The sequence below is a fragment of the Labrus mixtus genome, chromosome 23 (assembly GCF_963584025.1).
Source record: "Labrus mixtus chromosome 23, fLabMix1.1, whole genome shotgun sequence".
NCBI lineage: Eukaryota > Metazoa > Chordata > Actinopteri > Labriformes > Labridae > Labrus > Labrus mixtus.
Window position 1 is genome coordinate 2,333,258 of NC_083634.1, and position 24,117 is coordinate 2,357,374.

General features: G+C 40.3%; 1 protein-coding gene across 1 annotated transcript; it reads left to right on the top strand.

Annotated features, from left to right (window-relative positions):
* chrnb1 (cholinergic receptor, nicotinic, beta 1 (muscle)) lies at nucleotides 1-24,117 on the top strand. The gene is made up of 11 exons (XM_061031572.1): nucleotides 1-253; nucleotides 2,373-2,506; nucleotides 6,418-6,462; nucleotides 7,083-7,192; nucleotides 7,950-8,058; nucleotides 8,149-8,293; nucleotides 8,409-8,594; nucleotides 10,173-10,396; nucleotides 16,222-16,397; nucleotides 23,474-23,621; nucleotides 23,851-24,117. The coding sequence occupies exons 1-11, from the start codon at nucleotides 193-195 to the stop codon at nucleotides 23,995-23,997; spliced, it is 1,485 nt and encodes a 494-aa protein (XP_060887555.1). The 5' UTR covers nucleotides 1-192; the 3' UTR covers nucleotides 23,998-24,117.

Sequence of the window (24,117 nt, forward strand, 5' to 3'; positions counted from 1 at the left end):
CACAGCAGTTGGCCTGCCCGGCCTGACTGACAGACAACAACAGTCCAAACTCAACAAACCAAAACTTACAGAGGGAAGTTTCAGTGAGCTGCGCTGGAAAGGAAAAAAGAAGAGAAAGAAAACACGTTGGATTAATCGAAGAGAATCTGTTTTGAAGAGGAGAGATCTTGTTTGGACTGGTGGGGGGTCGAAATGAAAAGCCTGAACCTGATCCTGCTGGCTTGTTGCCTTTGTTGCCTGAGCACCCTGGGAGGTAAGACACGAGCTAACACAATATTCACATGTTATTGAGTTTTGGTTATAATGGTGTATTTCCTGTATTACCGGTAATGCTAAACTAATATCACATGAAGAGTGTCACTAAAACAAAACACTAAACATTACCTAAAGTCAAGCAGAGTAACACCGGAAGCCACCATACAGGAACAATGGACAAGTTCAGTTACTCACAAAATCTGATGTTTGATAAAAATGTTCTAGACAATTCAAATTTCAAAACATTAAAATTATGTTCAAATGTTGATTGGGTCTGCATTTGGATGAATTTGCAAAAAAACAAAAACAAAGGCAGGGTTAAGGAAAATACTTCTCTCAGTGGTCAAAAACATGATAAACCATCATCATCATCAGCTGAGTGGTAACTTCTTCAGAGAAATCCATACAGCAGTTGATTTTCTCACTGACCACTGGTTCCTGTAGGGAAAAAAAGGGAACTGAAACCACTCAGAGAAAGTGATAGCTCTTATAAAACTTTACTCCTGGCATTGTCAGCTTTAATATTGTGTTCATCTCTTCTCTACTAGTGCACTCACTTGTGCTCTGGGAAGGTATCATGTCATAAAAGGGCTGAGAGAACTGTGCCATTTTCATAACTCCTTTTGGGTCCTGTATCAATGTGTCTCCAGAAGAAGAAGAAGAAGTAGGCATTCAAATTGCTTTTCAAATTTGCCTCTGTATTTAATTGTCTGTTATATTCCATGGCAGCGTCCTTGAACATAACCTCCCCTGGTCTTTATGTACCTTTTGTCTGACTTATTTACCAAATCATCTGAGGGAATAAAATGCTGAATTCCAGCTACTGACAACAACCTGGCCCATCAGCGGCCACGCTTCCCTGTGCCTAGCTAATGGAGGTGCCTTGCTTGGTGATCGTTGTCATTTATTCCTGTCAGGTCAGATCCTGCCGGGCCCACAGCTACGCCAAATGTGATGAATGTCGCGTCACTGGAGCTGCTGTTTTATAAATGCTTTTAACCTTCCAATACTGGAGAGAAAAATGGGTGGAGGTAAAACTAAATATGCGGAAGAGTGTAAGCATTTGGGGGTTGGTAGGTTCAGAAGCTGGAAGGCCTTTAGCAAGACTCTTCTGTGACATCTTCTGAGGGTGAAAGTCTGCAGCAAATACACTGGCATGTGGTACATGACTTTAGTATGTGCTGCAGTATATGTAAGGCCTGAGCAATATGACCAAATGTCTGTAAGCCTGCCTTCTCAAATCCCTGCGACATGATTGGCTGTTTAGTTGTCTTTTTCTTCTTCTCTTTAATGTCAGTTGGCAACTAGCGTTAAAGGTGCATTAGCGCCCCCCTTTCCTAGTGTTTGAGTTGTGTAATTACAGGTTAAAATGTCTCAAACTTTTATCGAACATTTTTTAAATTTTTCTAGCTCAAATAACTCTTCTACTGATTTATCTGCAGATACGTGTTGACACATTGTATACAAGGATTCTTTTGACCACAATCATTAATTTTGCAATTGAAGTTTCAGGAAGGCTGACGATATAATGTTCACACTCAAAGAATTATAAAGAAACATGAGCCTGAGAAATTGATCCGTTCTCTTTCCCCTGCAACTAATTCTGGTTAATTTTTTTTTGGTTTAAATGTTTGCTTTGCAGTAAATGTGATGTGTTTTCTATTTAGGAAGGATCAGGAGTTTGTTTCATTTCTTCACATTTGATTTATTACCTTTTTTGTTACCTAGCCACAACTAACCAGGCTATCTCCTGCTGTGCGACAGTCTTCTGTATTAACTCATTCTGTGAAGCATCTGCTCACTGTGCTCTGTTGACTCAGCTCCTGAGCTAGAGGGCTCATTGTTACTTGTATCTGAATGCACAGCACACCTTAGCTGCCAGTCAGTAAGCCTCAGCCCCATGTGTCATCAGTGTGATGGGTTTTGCAGAGAGCACCCAGCAGAAACTTTAGTTAAAAGTGTTTGGGTGTGAATAATAATCAGTGAAAGAGACCACAAACAGAAAGTTGAAGAGAATGGCCAATACAGTGTCTGCATCATTTGGCTGAATTAAAAAGACTGAAAAGCTGAAGTTATAACTGCTCATGTGATATAATCCATCTATCCATGTTTTTCAGGTGCGACTGAGGTCGAGAAGGTTCTGATCAAGAAGCTTTTTACCAACTACAACCTCAAGGTGCGGCCGGCAGAAAGTCCTGAAAAGAGGGTGGTGGTTCGTATCGGTATGGTCCTCTCCTCCTTCGTTGGACTGGTGAGGCACTAAACCCTAACACATATTTTACAAATTACAAAAACAACCAGACATTGAGGAAACAGTTAGATTGCCAGATGTGTAGCATACGGCAGCTTGTGAAGTGAAATAAACGGATGAAATAATTTTTACATCTCTTAGTTAAAGCGCTGTAAAGGTCAAAATAATGTGAGTCATATAACATTGGTGTAGGTAATAGAATTGATCCAATACAATATAGCAATTTCATTGTTATCTCAATATGAACATTCTCGATAAAAAACATTGCAAATGCATGATTTGATTTTAAAATGAGACACTTTTTCTAAGTAAACAAGCATTGTTTTCCAACTCAGCATGCAAACATTTGAACTTTTGGTTGAAAGCCTGGTGTAGAAAAGCCATGTTTTCACACCATGTTGATGCAGTCAGATAAATCTCAAGCTAGATCAGAATATATGGTCTCAATTCAGTGATGGAAAAGAAACTGCTCTTTTGAATATATGTTGGGTTCAGGAGGGACAAGCTGCAAACACAGGTATAACAGCGTCAAAGCTTATAAGCACTATTAACTGTTACTTGTTGTTTTGCTCTCCATATGACCTACTCTGAACCCAACTCAGACATCCTTTTGGTAGAATAGATTATTTGTTCTTTATTCAAATTCAGTAACACAACAAACTCCTTTATTAGCATAAAATGTCTAACGTTTAAGCTGATTGTTTCACATTAATCAGAGTTTTCCAAAAGAGCTGGCTGTCAACCAAACCTTATCCAAAATAAAGTTTTTCTCAGTGTTTGTTATAAATAATGTTTTTTTTTACTGTTTATAATCAAAGGAGCAGTATGTAACTCTGACACCTAGCGTTTAAAAGTGGTACTGCAGTTTAAATTCTAAACATTGGAGAGAGCTGCCTCCCCCCGACTCTACTCCACTCCTCTCTAGAGTCGATATGCACGCAGGTTGCCATGTTACAGACACTGAAGCTTCAGTGTTTATCCAGCTCTGCATCAGTCTTTAAACCTTTCTGCGTTCTAACCTCTCTCCATTTTTTTAAAGCATTTTCAATATTTATCCTAGTGTCACCACGTTTCTGCTCGTGGAGCTTATTAGAAAAATGCATTTTTAAGGTCGGGTGCAATCACTTCTATCTGAACCAGTTCTCTTGTCTGATTTCATCGCTGAGACACCTGTTGGTTTGTCGTTTGCCTGGAAAACCGAGGGGCGAGGACGGCCGTGTGGGGTGCCTTAAAATCCAAACAAATACAGAGAAGCCAGCACTTCAATATAGCATGTTTCCTTAATGTCTGATGATATAGTCATTTTATGAATTAATTCAGTAAATATTCTGCATATTGAACCAAATGTAGCTGAGCTTGCCACCTCCCACGGCTCTAGAGACTGTTTCTTTACATGAAGGGTTTTTTGTTAACATGAAGGCTCCATTTGCTGCTTTTGGGGCACGGGGACTATGGGTAATCTGGCTTGTGGTTAAATCCTTGTTAATAATCAATCCTGAAAGGACATTTTGAGACTTGTTTTGTAAATTTTGCATCCTCGCCTGCTGTTGCTCATGCCTTACTCTGTGTACAATCAGAGATGCGGCCTGAACAACTCAGGAAAGAGGATTAACTGACAAAGTACGAGCCTTCCTTTTTTTCCACCCTGAGGGGGGAAGTCCTAATAGGCAACCATTCAAAAACAGTAACTGTGGAAAACCCTGTGATCTAAAATTTAAGAAGGGAACAAAACGTGTTAGATTTTACATTTTTGTGTCATTCAAGATCATGTTAGCCCTGCTGTTGAAGTCAGACATTTGTACCATAAGCAGGTTAGTTTATGTGAGCCTTCAGATTGAGTTTCATGCGACAGCCAGGAGAGGAAACCTTCCAGGACTCCTGCATCTCCAATGATTCTTCTCCTTTATGACTTGACATTTTACTGACATTTCTCTGGGTTTCATTACTGTAACATCTGAGGCTCCTCTGCCCCAGGAACAGCGCTGTCTCTGATAGATACATATTTAAATATCCAGACTGATTCCCACTGACAGATGTCTCTATAAAAGCTTTAAGCAACCCCCATGCTGAGGACCAATGTACTCCCAGACGTCCCACATGACAGGGTGACAACATTTAGCCCTTTTAGCAATAAAATATAGCACAAAAGGTTTTTAATTCAAATGTATCCAGGAGGTGTCTGCTCCAGAAGTCTGCTTTGGGCTACTGAGATAAAATGAAACGAAGAGTCATGCAACTTTTGTGAAACACTGGGAAATGCTTTTTAACAGCAGGCACTGACTGCCTCTGACTGCATTACAGAAAAACTCACAATAACACACACACTCAAACACACACACATGCACACACCAGGTCACTTCATCTGTTTCTTAATTTCCCCTTGGCCTCTCCCTGCAGCACATGTACTGTATGCACACGCCAACACATTGTCACATTTACATACACAGCTACAGTGAGCATGCTCCTTACGCAGCCACTCAAGGTCACTCACACTCCGGAGAGGAAGTCACATGGGGCCGATAAGTTCTGGAGTGGAACGATCTTGAGAACTGACCCACTTGGATGCTCAGCGGCCCCCGCCTCTGCCCAGAACTATTCAGCTGTGTAGCAGCATCGTTCTTATTACCATCCCCCAACCGGAGGTGTGTTCAAACAGTTACAGGAAGTATGAGTTAGTGATGAGGAAGGTTTGTGTGTTTGTATGAAGGTGGGAGAGAGAGAGAGAGAGAGAGAGAGAGAGAGAGACTTGGTTCCCTCCCCGCCTATCCCCCCCCCCTTCTGTGTCCCTGCCCCAGCTGTCTCGCTGACATTCCTCCAAGTGTTTTAAATAGCAGGCCGGGCTCAGGGAAGCTCCACCTTCATGCTTAACACACAACCACATGCACACAGATACACATTACACACACACACACAGATGCACACTTGTGTGGATTTGTGAGTGTCCAGACAAACATCCTTCCCAAATCTTACATCATGAACTCTGTGGTGTGTGTCCATGTCCGTCAAACATACCGCTCAGCTGTTTAGTTCTCTGGTTTCAAGCTACTATCAACAAGAGGAGGCTGTATTTCAAGCGTGTTAGTTTTAAGTCCTGGTGTAGTTTTTGTCATAAATATTGTAACATCCATTGACAGAATGAAGAAAAGTTAAAAAGAAATGTGTTCACGCAGACCACATGTAAGAAGCTGACATCATTCAGCCTCATGTCATGATGGTCATTAATACGAGAAAAGTGTTTTTTAAATCCTCAGTGATTCAGTTAAAAAGCCTGAGAAGAAAATAATCCCTAAGCTCTCTTTTATATCCCAGCTGCCAAATATCACACAAGCATTGTCTTTTCCTTATCCTGTCACATATGCATGAATCTGTAAAAAACATTTCATATTGAAAACTTCAGGTGTTTAATTACAAAGCCTCTCATATTAACAGGTAGATTGAATTGGCAATGTTACATATTGGGCTGGTTGTTGTCAGCTCAGTTGGTCCGGGGTTTGATCCCCAGCTCCTGCAGCTACATGTCTGATGTGTCCTTGGGTAAGACACTTAACCCCAAGTTGCTCCCGCTGCTTTGTCAGAGGTGTATGAATGGGATTAGTTCCTTTTGATGGTCACTTTACATATCAGCCTCTACCATCAGTGTGTGAATGTGTAGGTGTGACATGTGGTGTAAAAGCACTTTGAGTAGTCAGAAGACAAGAAAAGCGCTCTACAAGCTCATGTCCATTTACCATTTGCTGTTTGTTTTTTTCATTCATGGCTTTAATGTTGTTTTAAAAAGATTCTACAAATGAATAAGTTCAGGTGGAGGAAGTATTTGGTGTAGTAAACCACAAATTGAATGTCTTCTTCTAAGCACACATGGTACTACGAGTAGTATCACTAACAAATATGTTTCTTTATATTTCTTTCAGAATATGAAGAATGAAGAAATGAGCACCATTGTTGTCATGAATCTGGTATGTATGTTTTGGTTTCATCACACTTTTCCTTTTGTTTTCCTTCCATGCTTTGTTCCACTGAGGCTACACATTGGTTTGAGTCTGCAGTGGGAGTACATTTCTTGTATTTGCAAACACACAGTGAGTGATCAGTCAGTGGCTTGTTGCTTTACTCAAACAGAAAGTTGCTCGGAGGCAAGCCCACAACACTGTCGTCAATAATTTAATCCCTTATTACATTTTCATGTCATTCTAACCGAGTCAACTATGACTCCAGCTCCACTAAATAACTGCATTAACACCAGACCTCCTTCTTCATGTGCAGCTCAGTGCTAATACAGCAAACAAATAAGAAAAGGAGAACACTTGGAGAAGTCTTAATACTACAGAGTACATGCAAAATGAAAAATTATGCAAATTGTGTTTTGTTATGCAAGGAGAAATGCACAGGGGAATCATTCCTGTGGAATCTAATTACAGCAGTGGGAAAATGACAAATAAACTGATGAAATGACAAATTGGTTACATTTGTAAATGCAGTTTCCTCCTTCTGTCATTCTTTGTTTTTCTCCTGTCCCTGCTCTTTTGTGAAATTTCCTTTAAAACACTGACGCAAACAATTTTGAATGTTTCGACAGGAATGGACAGACTATCGGTTGAGTTGGAATCCCAAGGAGAATGATGGGGTTGATGTGTTGCGCATCCCCTCTGGGAAGGTTTGGCTGCCTGACATTGTCCTCATCAATAAGTAAGCTCAAGCACTGCACTCATAGAGAGGCATGAATTAATCAGCACCACTGGTCACTTAGCTTTTTTTGGCTTCTCTGAGTTTCTGAAAACTTAAAATGCTCGGCAAAGTTAAATTGTGTAAGGACACTGTATTAAGTTGTAATTTCAGCTATTGATCCGTTCTGCTGTCTGTAAAATGTGCGATAGTTGGGGGGCTTTTGGTTTTGCATGCTCATTTTTGGATGCATGTGAATCATTGTTACAGTCCATCCATTATCTTTACCGCTTTTCTCGTTCCGGGTCATTGGGGGGGGTCCCTTTTTTAGGTCCTGGCATAATACATGTGCCCACCAATTTTCAAAATCCTAGGTTGAACGTGCTGTGGGGGCTGATTTTTTAAAATACTGTAGAGGGTGCAAATGAGTCATTTTGTCACACCCACCAATGAAATCCAAATCCATCATCCCCTATTGCCAATGGGCTTTATTTGACCAGCTTTCATGGCTTTACTAGGTGTTCTAAGCCCCTGAGAAATACTACTTCCTGTTTCATGGAAAAAATAATTTTCAAGTAAGGCAATGATTGACATATATAGAAAAATAGCTTGAAAGAAGTTCTGCCCCACAAGAAAGTTTGGTGGAAGAGATGGTAAAGAATTTACAACCTGTATAAGAAATTAGATCATTACAATGTCATTTTAATTGTTTTCTTCTGCTGGCAGCATCATACAGGAATAAGAAAGGAACTTGATGTTTTATTTTGAAATGTTTTTGCAGTAACGATGGGACGTTTGATGTGGCCCTGCACGTCCACGTTCAGGTTTATCATAATGGCAGAGTGACCTGGACTCCCCCTGCACTCTACCTCAGCTCATGTGGAGTGGAGGTGAACAACAACAACAACAACAACACATCCATATCAACTTTAACCTGGCTCATCCCTCTCTGACACTTCCCTGTTTGTTTCTGTGTCCAGGTGAAATATTTTCCATTTGACTGGCAGAACTGCACCATGCAGTTTCGCTCGTACACCTACGACTCGACCGAGATCGACATTCAGTACGCACTAGACTCAAAAGGCAAGGAGATCAAGGAGATCATCCTGGACGAAGCTTACAGTGGTGAGGGGTGGATTAATACTTGAGCCATTGTCAAAGGAGGGTTTTATTTGTTTGCATTTTTTTTTTTCAAAAGTTATCATTTAGCTTTTTCTAAATCCTTTAAATATCTCTGCAGAGGGGGGCGAGTGGCACATCACACACAAACCGAGCAGAAAGAACATGAATGACGATAATTACGAGGACATGACCTTCTACCTGATCATCGAGAGGAAGCCAATGTACTACGTGTTTAACATCATCCTCCCCTGCATCCTGATCACCATCATCGCCATCTTTAACTTCTACCTGCCTCCTGATGCAGGTACAGCAACAATGAAAACAAATCCATACAAGCCGGTTTAATGTGGTCAGATCGTGAAGATGTTTACAGCTCTGTTGGTTTTGTGGGTGACTGATAATGCTCATGGTTTATGTTTGATGTTGCTTTGATAGGCATTATACTGCCCACTCTCTGAAACTGCTGATTTTCCACTTCTCAGTGGTGTTTGTGTGGCCTGGTTAAAACGTGCGATCACATATTTGTTTAATTACTGGCACAAAGGGATTCAATTTCAGATTAGAAAGTTAATTGGCTAAATCAATAAACTCCTAAATAAAAAGAAATAGAAATCACCCTATCACATATTGACCGTTATCAGCTCAAGACTGCACTTTGATCACACTCACAAGTTCAAACAAGATTCCTCTCAAATCATTTTTGTGTAAATTAATTCTTTCAGTCTGTAGGTTGTCACCTGAGCTCTGCAGCAGGTCGGTAACTGCCTAAATCTCTGACTGGTGTAAGAACTCAACATTGATTCTCAGGGAGAGCCGTTACCAAAAAATCAGTTATATCTTGCTTGCCCACTTGCATCGCTGCAACACCTGTTGGTTTTGCCTGGCAACCTGAGGGGCCAGGGGCAAATTGGCTGTGTGGGGATGCCGCATACTTCTCTGGTCAAAACAAAAACAAACCATTCCACACAGGAATCTAAACTGAGTGGGAGGACATACTGTCTGCTGCATTGTTGTCAGAGAAGCCAGCACATGAAAAGTAGCTAAATTATGTCGTAAAACTGACCCTCTCCGTGATGGTACTCCGGCCGGTTCACAATAAAAGGGGCCAAGCTGACTGTCATCTCCTGTGGCTGATACACTCACAATTAACAAGGACCTCTTATAACCTCACTTTAAAACATCCAAACCAAAAAAAGGAGATGGTTAAGATTGTTGCAGTTTGATCCAGACATGCAGGTCCAGTCCACTTATCATTTTTCTCATCATAAAAAGAGACAGAGTAAGCTTTGGTGTATCACTATGGGGAATTGTTTCTCAGAATACAGTCTCTTCACCCTTAAACAGAAAAAAAGTGCAGAAAATGGATGGTAATGAATAGGCAATTTCTTTAATGACTTTTGCGGCTAATCACATTTGTTCTTCCTGCTGTACTATCTAGACTGTCTGCTGGCATGTTGATCTTTGTGGTAATCCAGCATGATGTGCCTCTGCTTTGATGGTTACTCGATATCATGCAGTGCCCTAATGCTCATCAATCTCTTCCCTCCCAAATATAACCAATCAGAGGTAAACACAGTTTTGTAAGTGACCACTGAATACACCTGGGAGAGCTTGCTCTACTGACCAATCAGCTTCACTTACAACAGGAGATGAATTTTCCATTAGTGTCATTACTGGTGAATTGCATGGAACAGCTGCAGATCTCTCACAGTTAAAGGAGGGACAAAGCGTTGTAACACCTTTAAGAACACACTGTGATTGTTACTCCCTCAACATGAGTATATATTCAGCACCAACAGCTTTTAAAATGATCTTAAGAGTTGATCAGTATTGCAGTGAAATAAACCTTTGGTCTTAATTTGTTATTTTTTCTCCCCTCTAGGAGAGAAGATGGGTCTGTCCATCAACGTGTTGCTCACCCTCACTGTGTTTCTGCTGCTGTTGGCCGATAAGATCCCAGAGACTTCCCTGGGCGTCCCCATGATCGTCAACTACATCATGTTCACCATGATCCTGGTCACGTTTTCCGTCATCCTCAGTGTGGTCGTCCTTAACCTGCATCACCGCTCGCCCAACACCCACCACATGCCCAGGTGGATCCGCATGGTGAGGTCCCTGCATTCACATATACAAACTTCAGGATGAATCTTAAGAAATACTCCTGATCAATCACAGACATATTCGAAATCAAATGTAGTTCGTCACCCTTTTCTCTATTTAGCTTGATACATTTAATGTTAAAGGGGGATCCTGCAATTCATTTGTTGTATAAGTTCTAGAAATATTACTCTTACTCTGACTTTATGATATTTGTGATTCCTGTGTTTAGTTTGTTTTCATCTGCTTCTCTCCAAGGCAGCATATATAAATATATATGACTGTGTATACAAATCAAACGCATGCCTTTCACCTTTCACCAAAGGTATGGTCAACTACTTTCTCAATAAGTAGTAAAATATGACTTCCTGTCTGGTTATTCTGGACGCCCCATTCTCTGCGCAGAGGACAGAGAACATCCAACTTGTTGTCAGCGCACACTTAGGCAACCTACACATTTGAAGGCACCATTATTGAATCATGTTTCAGAACAACATATGCTGCCAAAAAGGGAACTTCTTTTTCAGGGAAGGCCTTACCTATTTCAGTAAGACAATGGCTGTTTTGGAAACCGCCTACTATACTAGTAGTACTTACTGATTTGGTCAAAATGTAGTGTGCAGTATACAAAGAAATTCAAGTTCCGCAGTATGCCAAAATACCCAGATGTTGTACTGACTCACTGATGTCATGTACTGTTACCCACAATTCAATGCACCAGGTCAGAGATCAAAATCTACAGATTTAACATAGATCTAAAAAACATATTGGCCGATTTATCGGTATCACATTTTTTCTCTCCCTAGTATCGATATCGGTATTGGACCTGAAAATGTGTTCTTTGTTCACCTTATTATATATTTAATAACTTTAATAAGACTTCTGATTTACTAACTTTGATAAATTACACAACATATATACAATTAACTATTAATAATAGCTATTATTAAAACGGGTATTGGATGCAAAAGCTCAACAACCATTTCGATATCTTATGAACTTGCTGCCAACTTTTAATGAGATCCAGTCCAGACAATGAGCACGTAACCAAAGGAAAATTAAATACGGGCTCTAAATCCATTATGTGGACATGCACTGCCTCCATCTACACTCTAATTATGGCCTTGAATTCATTATTAAATGTAATGTTTAATTTTCTGATAATTCAGTGTGATGGAGGAAACCGTACTTAAAGATTCAGGCGCACTATAAGATTAAGTCGACACAGTTCCCTTACAACCAGCATGTCATGTTACACCATTAACCTCCATCACTGGCTGTTGCCCTTAATGTACATTATGTGCAGCTAATTAGAGGCCCGAGCAGCAGCAGCTTTATACTCTGCTCCAAGTTCTGTCACACTTCGAGGGAACATCCACCTCGTACACACGATTTACATGGTTTAAAGAAACCACATGTAGGCTTCTTGGTTCTTGATTGATGGGAGAAACTGGCTCCTTTTCACTTTCGACTCCTCAGACCATCTGTGTCTAATTTTGTGCAGAGAACATTGGTTTTAAATCTTTTTAAAGGCTTTATATGTGATTTTTTGATCCAGTAGATGTCGCCCTTGAGCACCAGCATGAAACCAAAACAACTTGCGCTGCATTGTTGTGTTAGCATGCTAATGCTAGCGATCTTTATTATGCTCGTATCTTCACACTGCATGTAAATTTACCTGAAATGAGCGTGATCTAGAAACACAGTTAAGCAGTGAGTACAGTATGTTATTCTTCTTTTCTCTAGTCCCTCAATTAAACAACTTTTATACATGAGGGGAGGAGTCAGCCGGCTGTCCCGACATGTAAACAAACTGAAGATAGGACTCTGAAAACATCACAGACAGTGGGACTCGGGTGTTACACCCATTGTAGACAGTCATGACTCACAGAGTTATTTTCACAGGATATACTTGATTTATATTATATCTCAAATATACCTCAGCACCTCAAACCTCAGCAGGCCTGGTGTGGTGTAAGTCAAGGATGCTGTATGTTATTTTATTTGTGTATTAAATTTGTATTAAATCTTTAAATCTGTATTTAATTGTGAAGGGACCGTCATTGTGACTAATTGAAGTCTCATTTGCAGATAGCTAATCAAAGTGTGTTGAATGCTCCATATATATTTCCACCCATGCAGTTTTAAGAAATAGAAAAGGACACTTTTCTCTGCCGTGTTTCCCATCTTTGCTTCTTTTTTAACCATCTCCAATTTGACAGTTCCCTCCAGCCTTTCAATTTCTGTCTCCTAACCCTGAAGTGGGGGTCTAAGTCTTCTCCTCGGGTCACCTTTGCAGGGTCCTCTGGGTGTCAAGTTCTGCCTTTGGTTGCTTCCGGCTCCTTCTTGTGTCTAATAAGCATGTCTCTCAGCTGCTTCACCTCTGCCTTGATGTTTCTTTGGATGCTCTACGCTGCTGTAATCACATCACTGTGGGTTCAGCTCCAGTCTGCCAGAGCCCCAAATACACAGAGCAGCAATGCTAACTGAGTAACAGCGGCCATCGTTGTGATTAAAGGACTGCATAGTAAAGCTGAGCTCTCCATGGTGCAGTTCTATCTGAGTAATTCTCAGCCCTGTGCCAGGTCTCATAAGTTTGACGAGTCAGTGAGAAAAAAATAATTTGATTGTCGGCTTTAACCAACAAATGTTTGAAATGTATTCCACAGTACAAATGTTTTTGTTTTTTATTTAGAGAGATTATTATATGACCACCTTGAATAGACTAAACTGTGTGTAATGACTCAGCATTTCATGGACTCATATGTCACCATTATCGTCTGGTCAAGAGAGGGCGCTATAGGGTGCTGCCCCACAACTCCCCACAAGGAGAATGATGACAAACCTTCACTGATTTAGAATTTTTAAATTAGTTTAAAATTAGTAATAAAATATACATGTGCATTTTTAAAACTGATCAGGTTAATACGATGCAGTTATTGAGTTAAATGTATAATATGCTATACAGATTTAGACCTAAAATGTTATTTGTGTCTGAAGTTACTGATTGGAGACTTGTTTACAATCCAGTCTTGGGCCTCTGTTGAGTGTCTTTATAAGTTGCACATGTGCATTTTCTCCTCTTCAATACAAGAGAAAGGAGCTTTGTTGGGCGCAGGAAAAATGTGCCCATGATCACATTACACACATCACCGAAAAGTAGGAAGCAGAGGGATACGTCCCCGAGTCGTGCAGTGTCACTGGATCAGAGCATAGACTGTTTATCAAGGTAGATCAGAGCAGTAGACTAGACTGACAACTCTGCAGTTTTGATATATTCCACAGAGTTTAGGAAATGCATGGCTATAAGTATACGAGTGCATATGGTGTTGTTTTTGTTAAATATGTTACATAAATTGCTCATTTTCTAAGTTAAGATTATTGGCAATTTCCAGTATATGTTAGTATTAAGGTAAAGAACCAAGAAATACGTCCTGGACCACACGCACACATTTGGATAACAATGCAGAAGGAGCAAAGTGCAGTTTTTAAAGTAGTGCCAATCAATGGTAATGAAAACTACTTTGGCCATCTATCAGCTGATGTGTGACAGTCAGATGAAGCGGCATTACTTCTCTGTTGGGGAGAAGGGAGAATCTTACCTAAGGTGTTATACCTTCAGCTTAAACTAATCTAGTATAGCATGCTCACTGCACCTTAATCTGTATATTATAATCCTAAAAATATACTTATATTTATAGCATTTATTTATATTTATAGCATCCCATTAATCCAGCCATCCATATATACCCAATAATTCACTTTTTTTAGTCTATCTATCTGTAAATGTTGTAATTACTTGTACATAGCACAGATTCTTGCACTTTCTGCTTATTGCACTTCTGGTAAGATGCCAAACCTCATTTCGTTGCTCTATACTTGTATATGTGTAATGACAATAAAGTTGAATCTCATCTCATCTCATCTCATATCTTCAGCTTAAACATCCTTTACTATAATAACTTTAACATTCACAAAGATCACCGCCTGAACTCTGATTATAAGTCCAGGTTTGACCTGTCTCCAAACAACAAGATGTTGTTTTAATTGAACTCAACACTGCCAATCATCAACTTTACTAATTTATTACTCTTTGCCGGTTGCAAACAGTGATTGTATTCATGTCAAACATCCAGTAATCCGCTATACAAAGTATTTCTCTCAGCAAGTCGTCTTATTTATGGGATTTCAAACTTGGTTAGTCTGTTGGTCAGTATCAAATTTAAAACTCTGCTGCTCGCTTACAAAACAGCGACAAACATGGCTCACTGTTATGAAATCTATCATCCACGTCTACACTCCCTCACGCCCACTACACTCTGCCAATGAAAGGCGTCTAATCCAACCTTCACAACAGGGTCCTAAGTCTCTGACTAGACTCTTCTCCTCTGTCGCCCCCCCCGTTGGTGGAATGAACTTCCAAACTCCATTCGATCTGCAGAGTTCCTCTGCACCTTTAAGAAAAAGCTAAAGACCCAGCTCTTTCATGAATACCTACGACCTTAATGATATTGATGATGATGAAGGTTTTGCTTGATAATGACAATGAAGATATTTAGGATGCTTTTGATGACGATTAGGGCTCTCTAGAAAAGCTTATGATGTTCTCTATGTGGCACCTGTGTGTCCATTCAGACTTAAAGCTGTTTGTTTGCTCTTACTGACATTGTTCCCTTTTTTTCTAGATCCTTGCTTGTGTTGTACTTACTCTCTGATGTACGTCGCTTTGGATAAAAGCGTCTGCTAAGTGAATTGTAGAAACAAACTTTTTTGTGCAATTTAACAAACACAGGTAAACTCAACTTTAACACCACATGATGGAGCCCTCTTTGTTCGGTAGCTGTGAGTATATATTTGACTCACTGGTCTGCTGCCCAACAAAGAGCACAGTTTAGGAGACATTTGACCAGTTTTGTAGTGTACTGGGAGGAGGGAGATTTGAGATAAACACCACTCGACCCTTTTTTTTTCTCTGAAACTGCAAAACAAGCCAAGCTGCTTCACCTCTTATTGCATCTCGATCGTAGATAAAGTACAGCATTATTCTTGCCGATGGGCTATTTATTGGCATCCATCTGTCAATATGAGCAAGCCAAGAGTCATTTCAAAAGAAGGGTATCCCAGTGCTCCAAGGCGCAGATAAAAGAGCCATTCACAGAGGCAAACAGCATTTATTATATTGATCAAGACTCACATTTGGCCTCATGATTTTCTGTTTTATCTGCAAGTCAACTTCCTCTGACAGCCAAGGGGCATTAACTGTTACATTAAAAGAGGATTTTCTTGACTTTCCTCAAGTTTTATTGTACAGTTATTAGAATTTGACACATCTGTGAGCTGTCCAGTACGAGTGTGGTCCTTAACTCCAGGGCTTTGGAGTCTTTCCTCAAGGACAAATGGAGAGGAGACATTGAGGAATTGGAATGCATTACCCATTTGGTTTGCCCCCACCCACATCATTCAGCGGCAACTGTTCTCAAAGGTTATCTCACTGCTAAATTCAACATTTTGACTCATTTCTCACACTTAATAGGCGAATACAGGGCACGCACATCTCGGCCGTCCCATAAATCATGGAACAGGAATCAAAACAAATGGATTTTTATTACCAGGGAAGATTTTTTTGGAGGTCTCGGAGAGGCCAGAGGCTATCGACTGAGAGTATGAAGTACATTTAAACAACTTAATGTTTTGTAATGTGTTATTGATGAGAGGGATTATACAGAAATAAATGCTGCAGCAAGTGTATTCATCTCTGAAGAAACCAGTGAATTCAAATAACATCAGAGAAAGTGCAAAGAAACAGATTTCATAAAGATTTTCTTTACTTTCAGATCTTCATCCACATGCTGCCTCCTTACCTATGCATGCTGCGGCCGAAGGTAGAGATCCCCCTCTCCCTGGAGACCGTGCCCCGCCGCGAGAAAAAGATTTTCGCCATCAGCAAAGGTGCTGATGAATACTTCATACGGAAGCCGGACTCATCCTTCCTGTTCCCCAAACCCAACAGGTGAGATCAGGCACACTCCGGGAACCAAGGTCACACCAGGAGTTTGTGCTAGGGCTTTGGAAATGTATTGATTGGGATACAATTTAATGTATCCATTGATAAATAGGGCTGCATGGTGGTTAGAGTTGTTGCTCTGAAGCATAACGCGAGTGACGTCACAATCATCCGACCGTGGTGTAGTTAGCTTGTAGCATAACATTAGTTTTTTACTTCTGTTGGCCGCATTAATGCTTCAAACATCATAAAAATTATGTTCATCTGTGAAGATTATCCTGCTGAACAAAACGCCTACGCTTCAGAAACATGTGTTTAACACAGAGCTTATTTTCTGAAATGATCCAAAATCCAATGAAAACATCCCATAGGAGAATTCTTGTTAGACCCCATGGCGATGCTACTTCTGGGTTGGCCTACAAAATTACGTCATATGGTTTGTTCTCTATTTCGCCCCGTTTCCACCAAGTGGTTCGGTTTGGTTCAGTTCAGTTTGGTACGGTAAACCCTGATCTTGCTTGCGTTTCCACAGTCGTCTGTACCCTTATTTGGTAAGTGGAGTGTAAGCCAGATTGAGATAGCTGCTACAAAATAGTGTGACATCATAGCAGCCCAACACAGTGTAGCCTGCTATTAATTTTGTTCAACAAAGAAGAAGAACAACAGGGACACAGTAAACAAAAGTTCCCTTCAGGGTCGGATCTGTAACCTTGGCACCCCAACAGAAAGGTACCAAAAAAGTAGGATGGGACAGATTTCTTATTTTGGTACCATTCCCAACTTTTGACGGTGGAAACGCCAATAAATGGGAACCGTACTAAACTTAACCAGACTGCTTGATAGAAACTGGACTTGTATGTCAGCCCTGTGATTGACTGTCTGAAGTGATTCACTGGATGAAAAATTAATTTCAAGTACCATATACTGTTCTACCCCTGTATGTACAGGAGTACCACATGTACACTAACGGCTTTAACTTTAAACTTTGTGCTTTTGTATTTTCTAATCCACATCAGCAGCTGTGACTCATGTTATATGGAGTAGGAATAATGTTCTGTGGTAGAAGTGATTAAAAATACATTAAGAGTACACTGATAAAAAAGTGTTAGAGAGCACTATGAAATTCAATGTATGGTTTATGTATCACTTCCTGTGTTTATTATTCATAGACTTTTAGGTTCTTGTAGCAGGTTATCTTTGAAGTCAGCTCGCCTGCCCTAAGCCTGCATCATTTTGTCTTCCCAAATCTAACTTTTATTTAACATGAATAAGCTTAACCAAGCATAACACCTTAAATACAGGACAGTATTTTTATCACCCAATTACAAATGATCTTCTTTTCATTCAAATCTATGGTATATATCCATGACTCATGTTGATACACTGAGGGTCATTTCTGCTCCTTGCTGAAGTAGCACCTTTTCACAGCTTGCAGTTAACTGTTAACTTATTGATTGTCCTTTCTGGTGCCTTTGTGAAGTGAGATCTGATCGGGAAAAAATGTTGCCAAAGCATGTGGAGGTTTACCTGTTTCCAGTTTGATTACCTGTCTGCCAGGTCATGCATTTTTGCTAGTTATAGCAGATAGTTCTAGTTGAAGAGACACAGGAAATGTGGGGAGAGAGCATGCGGGATGACATGCATCAAACTGCCACAGCCTTGAGTTGAACCACCTTTGAGGGTGCATCTAAACTGTGTCCAGCCGGTCACATGTCAGCTAACTTGAAACTGCAGTTTACACTCAAAATAAACAGATTCTGATGAGTAGCAATAAAGGTGTCAAATAATTGACTAAGTGCAAAAACTGCAATTCTTCCATTTTCAAAATTTGTGATAAAAATCCGCAGAAACATCAGACCAGTCAAGTCATAGAGTCATCAAGTCGTAGAACAAAAGTTTCCCAAAATTACAGAACATTTTCAAGGACCTGAAAGCTCCCGGGAATTTATGCCAAATTTAAAACCTACATTGATGAAAATTATCATGAAAATTCCTGATAGTTTAAAATCTTTGAAATTTGCCAAAATATTGATGAACAGAACTCCTAAAATTCGCATGAAGAACAAGAAATTACTGTAAATTTGATTCGTGATTACATTCCTGAAAAGATTCTTGAAAATTTCTATTGTAAGGTTCTGAAAATTTCTGTAGAAATTCCCAAAAAATGCCCTGGAAAAGTTTCAGGAAAGTTTCACAAATTTTCTACATAATGTTATTTATGATTTTTTTTTGTTGACTAAAATTTCAAACAATAGTTTCTGAAAATTCATGAAACATTTCTGATGAAAGTTTCAAAGAATTCCTGATATTTTTCTTGAAAATATCCAATAAAGATTCCTAAAAAAATCCTTGAAACAGTTTTGGTCTTTATAGCGAGACATCAACTTTGAATGTTTAAAGTTATGCATACATTAAAAAAATAAGGACCTCGACTTTATTGACTGACAGGTAGCATGTTGTAACTGTTTGCCAGACTACCGGCCCGCCTCAGCTCCGACTCTTACCTCATTTTCACTCATTCTAGTTACCAGCAGTCAGCATTTCCAATATGGGGACCACCATCGGATACTTTCAAAATATCTTTTTGGAAAAATGGGTCAAGTCACCATGACTACCTCTAATATTTCCACAGTCTGTGGTCTTAACACACAAGCTAAAGTTCTAGTTTATTTGTGTGTAAACATATCTTCACATGTAAACATGTCATGTAGAAAACGACCTTATGACCTTTTGGTTTGGACTGTGAGAGTTTTTAGTCATGATTGCATTTTCCACAGAAACTTTCAAAATGTAAAACTGTGGCAGTATCGTGCTACTAAATACCAAAAGAAAGATTTTCTTGTTAAGGTGTCACAGCCTCTGTGAGACATTTAACTTCAGAACCCAAACACCTCAAGTGAAACCCACTCTAATGATTTCCTTCTTTGACTTTTACAGTTTGATGCCCCTTAAGCTTGTTGAGGAAGGAGCTGGATTTCGGCCAAAGTTTGCGCTTAAATTGGCAACAGGAGCATTCTATCAGTGTAGCTGCAGCCTCTATTTGTTTTAGAAAGGAAACAGGTCACCTTACTCAGTTGAATTTGGTGGAAAGAGGAACTGTAGATCCCAGGAAAAAACATTCACTTTGTGACATCGTTAACCAGCACACTGTCCTTGCTGCTCTATTAATACACACTGAAATGCTTCCTCACAGTCTGTGGCCGTCCCTGCCTCTCTATCTGTCTCCACCTCCCTGTGAGGACTGAAATCTGTCCAGTGGGAACGGCTAGAGGCGGCAGAGAATCATTGCTAAAATAATAATGATCCGCACAAATCGACTAGGACACATTAGGAGCGGGCCGCTGCTCGTCTAGGTGTTAGGACGGGTGACAGAAGAAGGAGGGGCGGGGGGGCTCTTTTCCAGCTATTTGATGATACAGCAGAATCTCTCTTGGGCCTACACGTACTCACACACTCTTAATTGGGTTTAGTGCATGTCTTGGCACCAGACGCAGCCAGTTTTAGTTGAATTAGTCTCCTGAACAGTCATTTACTTCTCGCTGATGAAGTGCTACTTTGAGCCACGTAGGAGGGAAAGGGAGCAGGGGTCAAAGTGTCCTCTCTCTCTTTGTTTTGCTCTATCTCCCTCTCTTGTCTCTCCATCTCTCCGTCTGATGAGGCTCCTCCTCTCTTAGGTCACAGCCTCTTCACCTGCCCCACACGCACACACACACACGCACACACACACACACACACACACACACACACACACACACACACACACACACACACACACACACACACACACACACACACACACACACACACAGGAATAACAGCGACGGCTGCGCTGCATCGTAAACTCCCAATCTGCTCCATGAAATACAAAGCAGCTCTTTGCTCTGCCCTGGCTGTCAGTTTACACTTCATTTTAATATTCTAAGAAAAGACACAGTGTCATACTGCCCTCTGGTGGAAAGCCACCTCACCTGCTCCCCCCTATCTGGGATTTGTTTTGTTTTTAGGATCTTAAAAAAGTGAGTGAAATAGGTGTTTAATATTCCAGGTGTTTCATAAAAAGACAGATGTTCATAGAAGACACAGTGCAGCTGTTCTGTGAGGATTTATTTGTCAAATGTTAAAGTGTCTTATGACAAGGTCATAGAGGAGAAGAGTTTTAAGGCCACTGGAAAGTTCTTAAGGAGCAAGAATTCAGATACTGCTTCTTGCCATGTAACAATTTAACCATAGTCTTCACCAGCAGAGCTACTGTTTTTATGACATGTGTGATATATCTTTACTGTGTATCTGTTCCTCTCACAGGTATACACAACACACACTGAACCGCACACACACTCTTGACTTTTTAAGAACTGAAAATATAAAAAATCTATACAGCAATTTCTTGACTTGACATTTTGACTGACGAAGATGTAAAGCCTCACTTTTTTTGAAAAAGACACAAAAGGACAAAAAGATCATAAACATAAAGTTGTGCAGAAGAGACACAAATCGGTGCAATAAAAATGGATTATGATTTTATCTTCCTCAATTAGAGCGCTCCGCTGTCAGTCACCATTACAAAGAGTTTGGCACATATTTTACATGGTGGAGTTAAAGCTGCAGTTTACACTTAAAAGCCCTAATATTGTGTGAGAGGCATTAATTGCACACACACATGCCCCTCCCCCCACAGACTGTCAAAAGTCAGAATCCCCCAGAATACAGAAAGCATTATAGGAGAGAACATTACACTTATAAAGAAACTGATTGAAATGAATAAATGGACATGAGCTTGTAAAGGTCTTTTCTAGTCTTCTGACTACCCAAAGCACTTTTACACCGCATGACACACCTACACATTCACACACTGATGGCAGAGGCTGCTGTGTAAAGTGACCATCAGAATAACTTATCCCATTCATACACATTAATACACCGCAGAGAGGAAGCAGTGGGAGCAACAAAGGGTTAAGTGTCTTTCCCAAGGACACATCAGACATGTGGCTACAGGAGCTATAGGGAAATACCTACACAGGTACAGGACAAGATCAGCCAAGAGATAAGACGTACCAGTTTGTCCACAGGGGGCGCTAAAATCAACACAAAGGAGCTTTAATGTTGACCTAATACAGTTTCCATATTTCTGAGTTAACAGAACACAGTGATGGATTACTTCAGGCATTTCAGGTGTGCACAGTGTTTTGGTCTATCCTGCAGAAGAGGCATCATTTCAGCTGCTACTGTCTGTAGTGCAAAGCAAACAACCACATGTTTGAATGTACAGAATAAAAAAATCAACCTTTAATTTCAGCGACAATGTCAGTTGTGAGCATGTGATGTCCTGCAGAGACAGTCGTGCTGTCTCACTACTTAAAGGTAAAAAGATTGTTAGAGCTCTGTGTCTGATGCTCGACTGGAGGCAGCTAATGGAAATCTATGTGTCATTGCTCAAGGACACTCTGTGTGATTATTCATAGAATTGCAGTCGGGAGACGGATCAGAAAAAGGTTGGTGAGTAATGCTGAGAGTTCCTTCTGAAAGTGCTACGTTAAAGCAACTTTAAGCAACTATAGTGACAGTATGTATCTGATGTGAAGTCCTTATCACACACCTGCCCAGGTGTCTCACTTTGACGGGTAGTTGGGGCAAGACATTTATTTTTGTCACCTACACAGAAATCTTAGCTTTGCTGTTGTCACACTTTTAGGGCTTTGTAAACCTCTGCTTACAGCCAATTCCTCCAAGAGGTGAAAATCAAAGCCGAATTAAATTCATAATTTCATAATTTCTCTGTACTCTGGTACGCTCTTAGGAAAATTATCCATTTGTTTAACTAGACTCAAATGTATGAATTCATGTCAGGGAAGCTGTCCCTTCCAACTCCACCATTAGGTAGTAAACCTTAGCCATACATCAGGTTATGGACGCTGTGACTGCCGTGGGTCTGCTTGGGCTACTGCTTGCTAAAGTTAGCATCCTATCACAGGTTTGGCTTTGCCATTTTAACAGATGAGATTCTTCATTCTGTGGATGGTTTAATCGCTTTTTCTGCAAAGCACACAGAGAGTGGAGACCTTTGTAAAGTTTCTCTTTGTTCATATGAAGTCCAAATGACCTAATTTCCCTTGTAGGTATTTTAGACGTTATTTTACTTTTGTCAGATTTCAGACGAATACATCTCCTAAAGATTGCTCTTGATTTATGATATCTGACTTTGTAAGTTTTTATTTTTTTTATAGTCTAGTTTGACCTTTTAATGTGAAAAGTTATCAGTGAAATTAGACTGAATGTACCACAGCAACCTTCCCCATGCTTCCCCCAACAAATACTGGCTCACCTTGGCAGCTCACAGTTGGTTATTGAGGGCAAGAAAGTCAACAGAAACACATACATTTCACTTTGGCAAAAAGAATACGCATAAATATGCACACTGAGGGTTTTTATAGCCAGTGCAGCCCAGTCAGCAGATCCAGAGCGGTGATACCACACTGACAAAACAAGCCCGGGGTGTTCCATTGACCTTGTCTTTATTTATTTCTGAATAAAGTGTGAGGAAGGTGTGCAACATCCCTTATTAAGCCTTGATTATTGTACATCTTTAAGTCAGTCTGGGCTGACATGTTTTATTATATTTCTACTAGGGACTTTCCTGGCAACTAATTTCCCTGTTGTTTAACCAAATATTTAGACTAATTGACTAGTCTAGAGTTAAGAACAGTCAAAACTGAGCACAATAGATTTAACACTGCAAAACCATTGAATTATATATGGTGCATGGACAGAGCCTCAGTGACGTCACCCATTTGTTCCTGAAGCTGAGTTTTGAAGCCAATCAATGGCGTTTGCCATATTCGAAATGCTCTCTCAATCCTACTTTGGGTCAACCTTGTAGCATTCAAAGAGCTTGAGCTGAAGCAGGCCGTAAGCTTCCTGAAAAACAGCTACAACATACGCGCCAGTTCCATAAGCCACGCCCCTTATTATGAATAACTCTCCCTGCATCAATCCTGAGATCTTTTTTTTTGTTATTTCAAACACTGTGTTTGCTTGCTGAGATTTTTCTGTGAGAGTAATGTGTGTTTCTGTGTGTTGCCCTGCAGGTATCATCCAGAGGGCATGTGTACAGATCTGAGGAAGTTCATCGACGGCCCCAGCAGCTACCTCACGCTGCCTGACGAGCTCAAGTCAGCCATAGAAGCCATCACGTATATCGCTGAGGCTCTGCAGGCTGAGAAGGACTATGAAGCTGTGAGTTTACTTTAATGATGCTCTTCCATCTTTTCTCTCTTACTCCTGTTTATTTTTTTAAAGACCTTTTTACTCTTATTATTTGGTTTCTGATCTCTGCTATTTCCTCTTTATTTCCCTCTTGTCTGTCGTCTCACATCCCCTCGTTACTCCTTCCTTACATCCTCCCCTTCTTCCTCTCTTGTTCTGTTTACTTCGTCATCTCTGTCATCTATTCATCCCGCTCCAGCTGAGGGAGGAATGGCAGTATGTTGCCATGGTGGTGGACCGCATGTTCCTCTGGATCTTTGTCGTCTTCACCACTGTGGGCACCTTGGCCATCTTTGCCAGTGCCAGCTTCAACCACACACCCACTGACCCCTTCAAATCCACCTGAAGCAGTGGGATTACACACATTTCAAATGAGAGGGGAAATAAATAAATACATGTGTTAAACTGGTTCTCTGGGTCAAAAACACAAAACACAACTCCTGTTTTTAAAGTTTAACTCAAAGTG

What these genes read in the sequence shown, in the direction of transcription:
- chrnb1 (XM_061031572.1), top strand. Translation starts at nt 193, where the DNA reads ATGAAAAGCCTGAACCTGATCCTGCTGGCTTGTTGCCTTTGTTGCCTG. An exon ending in TCAGCTCATGTGGAGTGGAG is followed by an intron (nt 8,059 to 8,148) that starts GTGAACAACAAC and finishes TTCTGTGTCCAG; the next exon opens with GTGAAATATTTTCCATTTGA. An exon ending in CCTGGACGAAGCTTACAGTG is followed by an intron (nt 8,294 to 8,408) that starts GTGAGGGGTGGA and finishes ATATCTCTGCAG; the next exon opens with AGGGGGGCGAGTGGCACATC.